The sequence below is a fragment of the Mixophyes fleayi genome, chromosome 1, assembly GCF_038048845.1.
Source record: "Mixophyes fleayi isolate aMixFle1 chromosome 1, aMixFle1.hap1, whole genome shotgun sequence".
Taxonomy (NCBI): Eukaryota; Metazoa; Chordata; class Amphibia; order Anura; family Limnodynastidae; genus Mixophyes; species Mixophyes fleayi.
Genome location: NC_134402.1, coordinates 239,264,538 through 239,280,041, shown reverse-complemented (window position 1 = coordinate 239,280,041; position 15,504 = coordinate 239,264,538). Strand labels below are relative to the sequence as shown.

At 40.2% G+C, this 15,504-nt stretch overlaps 1 protein-coding gene across 1 annotated transcript in view; it reads right to left on the bottom strand.

Annotated features, from left to right (window-relative positions):
* Positions 1-400: 400 nt before the first annotated feature.
* Positions 401-15,504, bottom strand: part of LOC142107590 (cysteine-rich protein 1-like) — a 46,157-nt gene continuing 31,053 nt past the window's right edge. Inside the window, exons 2-4 of the mRNA XM_075191102.1 lie at positions 5,658-5,752; positions 4,492-4,546; positions 401-643 (exon numbers count right to left, since the gene is read on the bottom strand). Coding sequence (XP_075047203.1) covers positions 558-643; positions 4,492-4,546; positions 5,658-5,752 — 236 coding nt within the window. The 3' untranslated portion in view covers positions 401-557. The remainder of the gene's footprint in view (positions 644-4,491; positions 4,547-5,657; positions 5,753-15,504) is intronic.

Below are 15,504 nucleotides of genomic sequence, written 5' to 3'. Positions count from 1 at the left end.
GCGGACTATGAAACACATATATACTATCTCAACCAATTGTAATATGGCATTTGAATTGTAGTACAACCTGCTTTTCACTGTTTATAAAAGTAACAGTTCTGTCACTGAAGGGCAGCATTTCAGACTTGAAGTTTGATGATAATATTATTACAGTGCTAGCATTTATTTTGTCTATATAAACCTTTTATACTTTTTCTTCAAGGTTCTTGGCTGCAGAAATTCACTTATTGATATGTTAGGTCCATTTACCTGGCTTTAAAATGTGTGTTAAATGTTTGAAGCGTCCATCCGTGTATATGAGTCCAAATAATTTTCCACATATTTATACAGGTGAAGCAGGTTTATTCACAAATGAGATGTTTTTTTTATTCATATATAATATTTACAAGAGTAATGATAGCAAAGATAGAAAATTAAGAAAGCCATTGCCTATAATGCATATTTACAATTTATTCTTTTTAAACATATTTATTCTTTTTATACATATTTTGTAAAATAATCTTTATTGTTTTAATTGATGCATTGACAACAAGAAATAAGGTCAAATTCATATGTCTTTAAGATTGGTTGCCTTTTGCTAGGGTGGATGAGGAAGAACTTGCCCCTTGCCCAAGAGAACCTCGAAAAGCTGGTCCACGTGTTACTTAAAAAAGAAAAAGAACGCACCTTTAATATGATGATACATATCCATTATTAAATATATTTTAAATATATAGATTGATAGAGCGATACACACAAACAGTGAAACCTTTTTGTTGTTTTCATACATTCATGCTCGCTAAGTTTAGACAGGGCCTATCAGCTTGTAAAATCTTTATTTTTTTCTTGTAAAGATATATTTTTATTTTTTGTTATATGTGCCGCTTTCTTGGAGCTTAGAGAGGCATTTTCCTTTCTTTTCTTTTTCTTTTCTATTTTTTTTATCTGTATAATCATTGAATGTGCAAAGGTTATATATGAGTGGAGATCGAAGCGTTGCTCCCTCTTAACTTCTAAAATGTTAGGTTGAGAAGTGAACTCAGATGAAGTGATTCTGATTATAATATGGTTAGAGAGAGTAACGCTCCTTACGTCTCTTGTTTCTGAAACCCACCTTATTATCAACAATGATCTTTGACATCTATTAAGAATTCAGAGGGGCAGAGAAACAAAAACTCTATTGTTCTACTCTTCTACTACTTTGGTAAAAAAAAAGCCATTAATATAGCGGAGAACAATAACTAAAATGGTTAGTTCACTACAAACAGCTTACAAACTGCTTATATAGTGAAGCTACAGGAGCTGCAGAAACCAAATATTCATATTGATTGCAAAAAGAACGTATTGTTTTGCTTTTTATATTCTCCAGCAATTATAGGGATTCACTCAGGAGGAGTTTTTTTTTTTTTTGTTTTTTTTTACTAGAACATAAAGTAAAGTGAGTGAGCACATCACCCATCCCTGATCTGCTTATGCCAATCTTGAACATTTGACAGGCAAACTACATATATGGTCTGGAAATGCATTATAGATAGAGGGTTTAAATTAAAAATGCATTTTTAAACATGAATGTCTAAGTAGCTCAAAAAACATATTTCCATGAATAGGGTGTGCCCTGTACCACAACAAAACTGTTGACCACCACAAAAAATTGTAAGTATGTCACATTGTAATAATATTTCATATTACATATTTAGGATTTGGAAACATACTAAATCCTTTTTATAATAAAATTGTTGAATACCAAACTAAATCGCAAACATATTTTGCATATAAAAATTAATTATTGGTCTGAAGGAAGAGAATATATCTATAGTTTCAGCTTTTGGAAGAAATGCATGTGCTCTGCACACTGCACATTAAGGTCACATAAATCTGTATGGATTTGGTTAATCAAATTCCAGGGACTCATTCAAACCCAATTTTTTCCTTAAACCTTTAGAATTCAGCTGCATGACCAAAAAAAAAAATCCTGGATTTGCTGTGTTATTGCTTTGATAACCTTATTTAGGGCCTCATTTTCTATAGAGTTAGCACTAAACACAGTGTGAATATGAATTTGTATCTCCATGCCCCCTAGAGTGTCCGCCCTAACACACACTATGACTGTCTGCAATCAGTATGTGTGTTTTCATTCCCCATAGCATATCACTGCTCACCCCATACTGTGTTTGAATATCAGTTTTAAAATTGGTAATATATCATCATCATCACCATTTATTTATATAGCGCCACTGATTCCGCAGCGCTGTGCAGAGAACTCATTCACATCAGTCCCTGCCCTATTGGAGCTTACAGTCTAAATTCCCTAACATACACATACACACACACAGTCAGACAGAGAGAGACTAGGGTCAATTTTTGATAGCAGCCAATTAACCTACCAGTATGTTTTTGGAGTGTGGAAGGAAAACCGAGCACCCGGAGGAAACCCACGCAAACACAGGGAGAACATACAAACTCCACACAGATAAGGCCATGGCAGGGAATTGAACTCATGACCCCAGTGCTGTGAGGCAGAAGTGCTAACCACTGAGCCACGTGCTACGTGTTATGTTATCTATTACACTGTAGGTGACGTATTTATGTTAGCCCTAGGATTTCCTATTGTTTACTTATGCCAAAGGAGTAAGGCCAGGTACACACTGAAGAATTTTCCGACCGACCTGTTATCTCAAACGATTGTACCTACCACTGAAGGTCCGATTAGTCTGGCAAGTCATGCATACACACTGACATGATTTACCTTCAGATCTGTGCTTTTCATCTAGTCCTTAATCTGCTCCTCTAGTCTTCAGAGAATGACAGCACAATATTCATCCATTCATTCTTGTCACATTGTCACACTGATTAAAAAGCCATAACAGGTCGGTATTTGGTCAGAAAATATTAAACAGTACGACCAACCAAATAAAATGAAGACCGGCCCTTTGGGATGACTTTAGATCGTTGTGTCACTATACACACTCACACGATATCTGACCAAATGGTCGGATGTCGGCTGATTGGAGCTTTTTCGTGCAATCATCATTTCTATTGTACCAATTAAAAGCCTGAATTCATTTGTATAACCATAATTGCATGTGTTCCCAGGACGCTCTGCTTTCTGACTATAAAAGCTCAATTGCTGTGCAACACAGGGCTCCTCGTCTCTGGATCATCAGATTGTGTTGGTGCCGGAGTATGCTCAACATCCCATATTTCAAATAGCCGAGAGAAAGGGGCCCATGGGAAGTACAGTTACTTCAACATATCTAAGGTGCCTCATGTCTGAACCATCAAATCGTGTTGGTGTCGGAGTTTGATCAACATCCCAGTTTTCAGAGTTCAGAAAGGAAGGACCCCTGGAAAGTACAGTTGATAGAGCATATCTAGGACTGCTATCACAAGCCAAGTAATCTGTTGCATGATCCCTAAACTCTACTGCTTCACATTATTATCTTTTTACAGCTGCTTCTGCTACTCCCTCTCAATAAAGCTCTTCTAAGATAGAAGCTGAGTTTGATGTGTCATTAACTTATTCGAACCTGTGAACCTAGTTTTCCACCAGAAACACTGGTGCTGCTGATAGTCATTCATCACCATGACGTATTGTTGTACAAATCATCCAGTAATTGGAAGAGAAATTCCTCCTACAAAGGGACATGAGTTGTGAGGGGACTTTAGCAGATTTTGTTTTAATAAAGAATTAAAAAAAATACAATTTAAAAATTAAGAAGTTGAATCATAGACTTTATTAGCTTTGCACATGGAGAATTGTCCAAGCAAAGTTGGAGGTGTTACCTTCATCTCTGAGTAGTCACAAAACTATTCTTCACATTTGAATGAAACAAATAACTTATGGGGAAGTCAGTATACAGGAAATCAATGCTCAGACAGCTTTGCAAAACATGTTTTTTTATTATCATTTTTATATTTTTTATTTATTAAGCACTGACATATTATACAGCTCTGTACATTGAGGGGTTCATGACATGACACAAACAGGTTGCATACAATGACATGAAACAGAAGGTATGACCCTGCCCAAACGAGATTTCAATCTAAGAGGTGTAAAAAACACATGATACGGAAGTTAGAGGAATAATAGTTGCTGGGGAAAGTGTGGGTGGTTATTGGTAGGCAGCAGCATTATCAGCATCCGATTGTATATAAAACCATCATTGGTTACTAGCATTTCTGTGCATCTATTGGTGCTGTAATATGGTTAGAACGAGGAGAGAAAGCAGAAGACAAGGACACGAAATATAAATCAGTCACTGAAGAAATCTTAAAACAGTCAGCTGGCTGACAATCATTTATGTGCACATTCATCTAGCAAACGCAATATCATGCCAGCAACAGCGGACACTGGGCAAATCTCAGCATGTTACAGATAGTAGTTTATTAGTTTGCTTATGTAAAATAAGTCACACTTTAGTCTTGTATGTATTTACTGTTTTTGTCCAATGATAATGGCAGGTACACTGACAAATGACACACTTAGTGTAATTAGGATACTAGTAAGCTTACCTCTTGGTCCAAAATGTAAGAGATAGCAACGGTTGCAAAATGGTTTATCATCGTACTGTAAGATAAAAGAAATAAGAAATACTCTACATAAATATTTTATATAGTAACTATGTTTCATGTACTACAGAATGGTCTCATAATTATTAATGACAAATATGTTATACTCTTGGCATTAACATTTTTATCATCAATTGAAAAGTGATTCTTCTCTGAATATAGGTCATTTTTATCTTTAGTGTAAGTGCAGTTGCCGTTGCATGCAGTGATTTTAACTGTCAATTCCAGCTCAATCGATGTATGTGCCCCAAACCCCTGTCAATACCTTGCAAGTGTTGAGCAGGTCAATCAGATGCCAATCAGGACTGATGAAAAATGTAATTAATCAATTATTGACCCCCTCATGTGCAAATTGTCTCAATGGCTGCCATCTTGCTCCACAAACCCATGTCCATTGGTGGAAATGTTTGCGCAATGTGGGCTTTTTTTAAAAAAAATTACATGGTTTACAGCTAAGTGCTACTTAACTTTACCCATGGCAAGTTAAATGCACAGAGCCAACTGAAGAGTCTTGTCACTTATTCCAAGAGACAAGTTCCTTTTTGCACTTAGTAGCACATCTAGGGCATTTTGGGCAGGGAATAAAGGCTGATGACATAGTACAACAGAAGTCTATGCTATAATAATTATTCTCAGCTGCAGCGGTTCCTCCATTTTCACCTAGAAAAGTGTAGTGTATTCATGTGCAATGGCTGTTGATCAGGCTTTATAAGTGATTTTGTAACCTATTTCTCTTCATAGCTTTCATTCAATGAATCACAATAAATGTATTTTGAATTGGCAAGTTCCATGACAACTTCTTTTGCCTAAAGTTACTTTAAGAGTCTTTTCACCAAGGGAGGGATGAGGCTTCAGTTCAGGTCAGTTCTTATTGTGTGTTATAGGAGCCACTATTACTGTTTGCAGTCTGCCAGTTTGACACAACCATGTTTGCCAAATATCAGTAAATTTACAGCCAGTTGGTTAAAAGCAATTAAATTTCCACTTATTAGTGAAAAAAAAGGATAGTAATCATTAGTAAAGATAGCACATACCTATAGCACTTCTAATTTGTACACACATCAAGGACCCTCAACAGGGTTGTTGTGATTATGATCCTATTGACTTACCTCAGCATGCTGACCTGCAGTAAGTTGTCTTTTACACTGGAAACATTTCAGGCAAAGTGGATGGTAATCTTTTCCTAGAGAGTGTTTTCTTTCAGCTGTGAGATAAATAAAAATATTTTTCTAATTATTCTTTAAATAGACATCATTAGGATATACACTACATGGCCAGATGTATGTGGATACCTTTTTAATGAGTGTGATTGGACATTTCAGTCATACCCGTTGCTAGCATGGTGCATAAAATCATGCACACAGCCATGCAAATGCCGTAGTGAAACAGTATGAGGATAATGGGTCATACTGAAGATCTCGGTGACTTTCAAAGTGACACTGACATAGCATGCCACCTTTCAAACAAGTAAGTTCATCAAAGTTCAGCTCTGCTAGTGCTTACTGCAGCAAGTAGAACATTGGCTGTCTCCCCAGATATAGCTTTCTCTGGCAGAAGTGTTCTCTTCCTTGCCAAAGAACTGATAGCATTTCAGTACCTTGGACAGTGGCCTGTGCCTTGCAGTATCTTATAACTCCTCTCAGTGAAAAGTGGCTGAGCAGGTATAAAATCTGTTAATTGGTGGTGTATTTATGTATTTAATAATCTGTTTCAAAATTGTGTTGCTATTATGTACTTAATGTGAGATTCTCATACAAGTTCCAGAAGATGTCCTCAGCAGACATACAGATCCTGGTTCAGACACACGACAACTCTATAGGCTGAGTTTAACTCTCTCATCATGACACCTCATTTATCTTATCATCAATTTGTATAATCCATTCATTATCCAACACCATTGTTGCACCTCTAGTTCAATGTCTTCTTGTCATCTGACTTGGGCACTCCCATTTAGCAGCAATCTGCATTTAGCTCTGTAGTACCTGTCCATTTAATCCTTTACAATGGGAAACAAAAGCCAATCGACTGACTAGTGGGCATCCGTAGAGTATGTGTATTATGGACTTAAAACAGTTTATTTACTCATCTTTTTCATGTATGTCTTGTGACAACTTAAGATTCAAAGTTGGTAATTTACAACAGAATCAATATGAGTGGCTTCCTGTATCTTATTTACAGCAATTGTGCATGGATTAATGCTTTTGCAATTGTTTGGTCATGCCTCATGGGCGATATGCCATTATTTTATATAATTTTGCACACTCTTGTGATGGCGCACTTTAATTCCCTAAGAACTGGATTGGTGTAAAGGTGAGACACATGGAAGCCACCATGCCATGTTCTTTACCGCTATCAGTGATGATAAGGAGGACAGTTGGAAGGTTAAAGCCTGAAGTTATTCATTGTGCCTCATCCAGAAAATATAGTAGAAGGCACAAGCATTTATTAGCTAGATAAAAACTGCAATCTTCATTCACCCCACACTTTAGGGAACAAAACTTACATCACTATAACGTTCTAGGGATACAGAAGAAACACAGGTCCAGGCACTGCATGGTTTTAAAGACAGATTATATAATCAGCACACTATTTTAATTATCAATAAGAGAAATACATTTTACTTCCTTCCAAGTTTTATAAGTGTGCCCTTTTGTCTGACAGACCATTCAGTTTGCAACCAACCATTAGTAGCTGTGCATGAGCATAGCAGGTCCCCATAGATGTACACTCCTGACCTCCACTGCTGACATCCCATTGTGTTGGGTGACACAGTAGAGAGTCTGCAGTACTCAGTGGCTTTGCTGTATTGAACTAGGAGTAACATATCAATAGATGGGGCTGACAAGAGTGATCAGCAGCTGCTGCCAGCTTCTTTCTTGACTGGGCTTCATGTGCTGCAAATAGAAAGGGCTCTGTGCCCTCCACTAACACTGCTGTTGAATGGGAAGTACCATACATCTGTCCTTTGCTTAGAGCAGATGTGACTAGCATACAAGGAGGGTAGATCGGTATCACGGTGCATATATAGATCACACACTGACTCCTCTCCACTATATCTGTCCTGCCTGATGTATAGAGACTATTGTTCTGTAGATTATTTCATCCAGAAAAGTTAACCCTAAACCCTGCAAGTTTCTGTGCCTTCTATTTACAATAAGCTAGTGCTCTCAGGAAGGAGGGGAGGAGCATATAGACTGCAGAGTAAGGTGCACGAAGAGGCAAGCTGCATATTCTATATTGCTCCTCCAGCAGTACTGAAAGATATGCTAGTGCTAGATTAATGCCATCAATAAATGACAATATATTTTCAAAAGATAAAAATGCAAGCAGCGGAAAGTTAACCTTTTCACTGCTTATTAAATTGACACTTTTCGTTGTCCTCATAGAGCTCTATGGGGATGGCCATTCTCAGCTAAAACATGCTTTAATAAATAAGTGGAAGATAAAAATGATAAATTAACAATAAATAGACCTGCAAACCATTCATCTCTCTAAGCCCGAATTCCTAAGATATGCGGTAACTACTTCTATCATTGTTGTTTATCACAATAATAATTAAACCATATCAGCTCACAGCTTAGTTTTATTTTAACGAAAACTTGTTGAACCTTTGGGCTTGTACATGTTCTGCAAGCCTGTTAAATGCACTTTAACAATGATAGTCCAAAAACCTATGAACAGGTACACGCACATTATTTGACAGGCATTTGTTTCATTTTGTGTAAATTTCTACTTTGCCTACAGTGGTCATGAACATTAACTCTTGGGATAATATAAGGGAGATCTATGTGTGCATGCATTAAGTGCATAGTACACTACACTTTATTGAATATTTTAGAACACACTTTAAATGCTCTGATAAAAGCAAGGACAAAGTACAAGATTCTATATGCACTTTTAACAGACATTATTTTTCAACATTTGTGTGTACAGGACCACTTACCCTGGCTGTGTCCCAACTGTCTCCATGACGACCAGGACTTTGACCCTGTCATTGCTAAGGCAACGGTTGGGACGCTCTGAATCAGGATCACCATGTACCGGCATGATAGCTGGCTGGGCACGTGCGCAACTAGGGCAAATTAATCAACAGCCTCCTGAGGCTGATTAACTTCTGCAGGGTGCTATTGGTGGATCTATGTATTTAAGGCAGGGAAGGCCAGTTACAGCGTTCAGTGTCCTAGCTGCTCACCTGCTCCTGAGCTTTGTTCCTGAACTTCTGGATAGATCATTCTGCGCATGATTTCTGGCTTATTTCTTGGACCGTGATTTATTTCTGGTGACTCTGACCTCTGCCTGTTACTCGTATAACCTGTCTTTCTGCCGGCCCCGACCCTTTGCCTGGACCTCACTTCAATGCCTGCCTTTGCAGGCAGCGAGGTGAGGTCCAGATCCTTTGTAACTTCATCCTGTTCTTGACTACGCTTATCTCCTGCCAGCATCCTCTTGCCTGCGCTACAGTTTAGCCATAAGTTTGTACTACTCTGAGTTTAAGACCTGGGGGAATCTGAGTACCTGTGAGCTCTACAGTAAAGTGGGCTGCTATAGGTGTAGACCTCTTCCACCTGTTCTACAAGCTTATGATATTAACGGTTAGCTTTAACATTCCATGGATGAAAGCAGGACCAATCCTTCCCTAGCCCAGGTTCTGGCTGGTCAGATTCAAACCTTATCACAGATGGTTCAAGGTCTTTCGCACCGGTTGTCTGCACAAGAAGAGGCATCTAGAACCTCACAAGCCCAGCAAGTCTTTTCTGGTGGAGCCCAAATTAAATTTACCCAACCACTTCTTTAGTGATAGAGCATTATTCCGCAAATTTAAAGAGAGTTGTCAGCTCTATTTTCGCCTAAGACCACGTTCTTCAGGTTCTGACCAGCAAAGAGTCGGCATCATAATATCTCTGCTCCAAGGTGACCCTCAGTCATGGGCGTTCAGTCTTCCCCCTTTGAGTCCCTCTCTACAATCAGTTGATGCTTTCTTTAAAGTCTTGGGTCTGCTCTATGATGACCCGGAAAGAGTGGCCTCGCCAGAGTCTCCTCTCAGGGCCCTGAAGCAAGGGCGACGCACCACCGAAGACTATTGCGCAGAGTTTAGGCAATGATCCACTGATAGCGAGTGGAACGATCCGGCACTTCTGACTCAATTCCGCCTAGGTCTCTCTGAGCAAATCAAAGATTCTTTAGTGCAGTACCCTATACCAACTTCCCTGGATAACATGATGCATTTGGTAATCAAGATTGATTGTAGGATAAAGGAAAGGAAAGCGTGGAGAGATACGTCTGTTTCTTCTAGTTCCCCACCAACCTCCTCTCCTGCACTATTGGAGCCCATGCAGTTAGGCGCCTACCATCTCTCTTCAGAAGAACGATCCAGACGACGTTCCCTGGGCCTTTGCATGTATTGTGGCAGCAAGAGGCACCTAGTCCGTGCTTGTCCTAACAAGCTGGGAAAAGGCCAGGCCTAGGTGTTGGAGAAGAGGTGCGCCTAGGTCTTCAAATAATCTCTTCAGAAAATTCTGTGTTAATCCACTGATATTTCCAGTGGTAGTCGGAAGCCACAATAACGATTGCTATAATAGCGATAATAATAAAAAGCCTACTTACTATATAACAGATAATATGTTTTTACAAAGGTTTTAATGACCGGCCAGTGTAAGATCCGAATGGGGTAAATAGCTACAGTAGGAAATAACGTAATTTTACATAGACAGAGTGAAAATGCCGGTTTTAAAGCCGCAATACTCGGACCCTACATCTGTACTGCATTATACCAGGGGCGGATTCAGAACTTAATTGTACCGGGGGCGATTTAGAGGGGGCGATTTAGACCCGCCCCCTTTTTGACACCTAAGTCTGCCGACGGCTGCACACTATGTGCAGGTCCGTTCGGCAGAGAGAGTTAGGGAGAGAGTCCTGCCCAGCTGCTCTGATTGTGTCAATCAGAGCAGTTGGGCAGAACTCTCTCCCTAACTCTCTCTGCCGAACGGACCTGCACATAGTGTGCAGCCGCCGGCAGCAAGCCCAGATCGCTCCCCCCCCCCCCTGGATCCGCCACTGCATTATACACCTGTACTGCATTATACATGGCGTGGGTTGTGGGTATTGTCGCTTTAAAACCGTCATTTTCACTTTGTCTATGCTAAATGACGTTATTTCCTACTGTAGCTACTTACCCCATTCGGATCTTACACTAGCCGGTCATTGAAACCTTCGTAAAAACGTATTATCTGTTACATAGTAGGCTTTTTATTTATATGGCTCTTATAGCAATCGTTATTGTAACTTCGTTCAAAATTATGTCGGCTTTCTCATAGCCCTTATCCCATACCCCACCCGATATTTCAGCCTTTCTTGACAGTGGGGCAGCAGGCAGTTTCCTTGACCTCAAGTTGGCCCAAACTCTTGGTATTCCTTCGAATAAGTTGAACTCAGGTATCACCGTCTGTGGATTGGTTGGTAACCCTCTAATTGGAGGCAGGATTCATGCCAAGACTCCACCCGTTCTCATTCTATTTGATACTTGTGTCCTTACGCTACTTTGATTCTGGGGCATCCTTTGCTGCAGGGCCATAATCAACATATCGATTGGAAGAAAGGTGAGATCATTCGCTGAAGTCCTGAGTGTTCATCCACCTGCTTGAATTTACCAATTCAAGTCCTTCAGCTTGGTCTGGAATCTCTTCCTACTCCTTACTGAGAATTTTATGATGTATTTTCAAAGAAAAAGACGGACTCTCTTCCCCCTAATCAGAATTATGAGTGTGCAATCGATATTATTTCTGGGTGTAAGTTGCCTAAAGGATGTTTATATGCTTTGTCCATTCCTGAGACCCAGGCAATGGAGCAATATGTGGAGGACAATCTTCAGAAAGGCTTCATTCGACCTTCCAAGTCTCCGACAGGAGCCGGGTGTTTCTTTGTAGCCAAGAAAGATGGCAGTCTGAGGCCTTGCATCGACTATCGTGGTTTGAACAAAATCACGGTTAAAAATGCATACCCACTTCCTCTCATCTCCACTCTCTTTGATCAACTGAAATTGGCCGCTATCTTCTCTGACCCTTGGGGCGCCTACAACTTGATTTGGATCAAAGAAGGAGATGAGTGGAAAGCAGCCTTCAATACTCACTCAGGGCATTGCGAATATTTTTTTATGCCATTCCGCCTCTGCAATACTCCTGCAGTGCTTCAAGATTTAATTAATGATGTTCTGCGGGAATTCTTAGACAAATTTGGCTACCTGAACGATATCTTAATGTATTCACAGTCCTTGGCTAAACACCATTAGCATGTCCGTGAAGTGCTTCTTAAACTTCGTCAGCAACACTTGTATGCTAAACTCGAAAAATGTGAATTTGAGGTCACCTGTGTTACCTTCTTAGGATACGTCATTTCTCCCAGGGGTTTCTCAATGGATCCCAACAAAGTGCGAGCAGCCCAGGATTCGATACTCCCCACTAATTTGAAAGCTATTCACAGATTCCTTGGCTTCGCAAATTATTATCGGAGGTTCATCCATTTATTCTCAGTACTAGTGGCACTTATTACTGCTCTCACATGCAAATGTGCTGATACAGTTAATTGGTCACCAGCAGTTTTAGCATCTTTTTCAGCTCTTAAAGATGCTGTTACATCTGCTCCAGTTCTCAGGCAGCAAAACCCGAAACTTCCATTTATAGTCGAAGTAGATGCTTCAGATGTGGTGCTATTCTTTCTCAGAGGGATCCATGCATCCTTGTGCATACTTCTCTCGATAATTTGCAGCCGCAATCATGGGCAATAGCGAATTATTAGTCATCAAATGGGCTCTGGAAGAGGGGCGACACTTGTTGGAAGGAGCTGCCCATCAAATCACCATAATTACGGATCATAAAAACCTTCAGTACATTCAGGCCGCCAAAACCTTGAATGCTGGGCAAGCCCGCTGGGCTCTCATTTTTACTTGTTTCAAGTTCTTAATTACATTTCGACCAGGATCTAAGAACCTCAAGGCCGATGCACTCTCTTGGAGCTCCATAAATATAACTAACAGAAATATATTTTCTGGCGCTGGATAGATTATATAAAAAGGACCTCCACAAATAGCTGACGCAACAGCACCCGCAGCTGTGAAGAACCTGTGAGATCTAAATAGAAACAACATATAAAAAAAATAGATCACAGCGCTGAATGCTGGGGCGCCACCATCTGAAATAATACCGAATGTGTATACTAAACAATTTCGTAGGATTCATGGAAATAGATAAAAACAACACTATTTATTAAATAAACATGAAAACATAACAAATAAAACATAAATACAGATAAATAAATTCTGACCAGAGCACCGATCTATGTATGTTCTGTCAAAAAAGAGAAAAATACCAAAAAAATATACATAAATATCATATAGTGATGAGCAAACCAATATATAGTAACAAATACACAAGTCTATATACTAAAAGAGTAAAAATTAATCACGTATGTATCTATTTCTAGTGACCCTGACTTCTGCCTATAACCCAGATAACTTGTCTTTTTGCCGGCCTTGACCCTTTGCCTGGACCTTACCTTGCTGCCTGCCTTTACCCTGTGGCTTCAGTCTGTTCTTGATTACACTTATCTCCTGCCACCATCCTCTTGTTTATCCATAAACTTGTACTACTCTGAGTTTAAGACCCGGGGACACCTAAGTACCTAAGACCTCTTCCACCTGTTCTACAAACTTATATTAACTGTTAGCCTTAACAGTGGTATCATCATAATAATCATTGCTTATTTGTAAGGTGCCACAGTTAGAGTTACAAATCATGCAAAATACAAATTGCACTCAGTACAAGTATAGACAATGCCGATGAACGAGGCGCAGATGTAAGATAAATGGAGGAGGGGGCACTACTTGTGAGAGCTTACTCCTATAGTTTACTTGCTACAAAATATAAAAAAAATCTATCTATATATATATATATATATATATATATATATATATATATTAATATATATATATATATATATATATATATATATATATATATATATATATATATAGTGGGGTTTTCGCTTTTTTTCAACTGTGTCAGCAGCTTTAACCTGCATTAACAATCCAGAATATTGGCTGGCTTTTATTGCCAGCAAAACAAAAGTTCACAATGTTTTCTGGTCTGTGCGTAATCAAACAATAACAATAGCGTCAAATTAAATCTCCTTATCTGAGCTCTAACTCACAAAAAAATCAAATCATAACTGTATTAAGTGTATTCTACAAACACTGGTCACAAGCACAACCATTTATTTGTTCAAAAATCCTCTCCTTGCAAGTCCTATAGACACACCATTCTTCAGGGCCTGATCAACAAATAGGCTGATCAGGCTGCAGCCTGGGACGCTGGGAAAGGGGGGATCGCAGTGTCGGCATACAGAAACATTTCTTTTTTTAAATTTTTTTTTGCCCATTTTTTCCCCCCCTCAAAACCACTGCCTACCCTAGATTACTTATCAGGGTTGCCCCTGGTCTCTGGAGTCAGCCTATCACTCGCCACCTCAATCGACTCATTTCCATTCCCAGAAGACGGCAGCTAACAGCAAATCAGATGCTGTTAGTTTCCACCAGTGCGGGCACGGTGAATTGTTTAGTGTGGTCACGTGAGATTTTAACATCTCACGAGACCACATTAAGTGGACAGAACACACCCGTACTGCAAGAAAGAAGAAGCACTGGGGCGTTGCACAGGACAAAAGAGGACCAGTCCAGCAGTCCACAAGGTAAGTTAAAGTGAAAACGGCTGAGGGGTCATCGCTATTCTCTATGAGCTGGCCAGGGGGAGATCATGCCTGGGGGGGGCTGAATAGGCTACAGGGCATAGCTATCATTCTCTATGGCCCATAGACTATGGGGGATCCAGGGCGGAGATCATGACTCAGGGAGGGACTGGGGGGGAATTAGGGGCCAGGGCGTAAAAATCATTCTCTATGAGGGGACCAGGGGGGAGATCATGACTCAGGGGAGGAGGGGATAAGCTGCCAGGACATAATTATTATTCTCTATGAGAGGGCCAAGGGGGGGAGGAGATCATGACTCAGGGGTGGAGGAGGGATAAGCTGCCAGGGCATAATTATTATTCTCTATGAGAGGACCAGGGGGGAGATCATGACTCAGGAAAGGGGGGATAAGCTGCTGGGGCATAAATATCATTCTCTATGAGGGGGCCAGGAGGGAGATCATGACTTGGGGGCGGGGGAAGGGGGCGGAATAAGCTGCCAGGGCATAATTATTATTCTCTATGAGGGGTCCAGGGGGCAGAAATCATGACTCAGGAGGGAGGAATAAGCTACCGGGGCATAATTCTTATTCTCTATGAGGGGTCCAGGGGGGCAGAAATCATGACTCAGGAGGGAGGAATAAGCTACCGGGGCATAAAATTTTTATTCTCTATGAGGAGACCAGGGGGAAGATCATGATATCATGATTCGGGGGGGGGATAAGCTGCCAGGACATAATTATTATTCTCTATGAGAGGACCAGGGAGGAGATCATGACTCAGGGGTGGAGGGGGGATAAGTTGCCAGTGCATAATTATTATTCTCTATGAGAGGACCAGGGAGGAGATCATGAATCGGAGGGGAGGAATAAGCTGCAGGAGCATAATTATCATTCTCTATGAGAAGGCCAGGGGAGAGATCATGACTCAGGGGGGTTGGGGAATCAGCTGCCGGGCATAATTATTATTCTCTATGAGGGGGCCGGGGGGCGATCATGACTCAGGGAATAGGCTGCAGTGGAATCAATATTATTAATTGGTTGGGGGGGATAGTCTGCAGGGGCATCAAAATTATTAATTGGATAAGGACCGGGGGAGGTTAATTAACTGAATGGTAGGAGTTGGTAGATGATTATAAATAATTTTCATATATTTTATTGTCTATTTATGCCTTGTACTAGGGAATTGTTTTATTTGGTCATAATGGAGTGTTGTGTTTGAA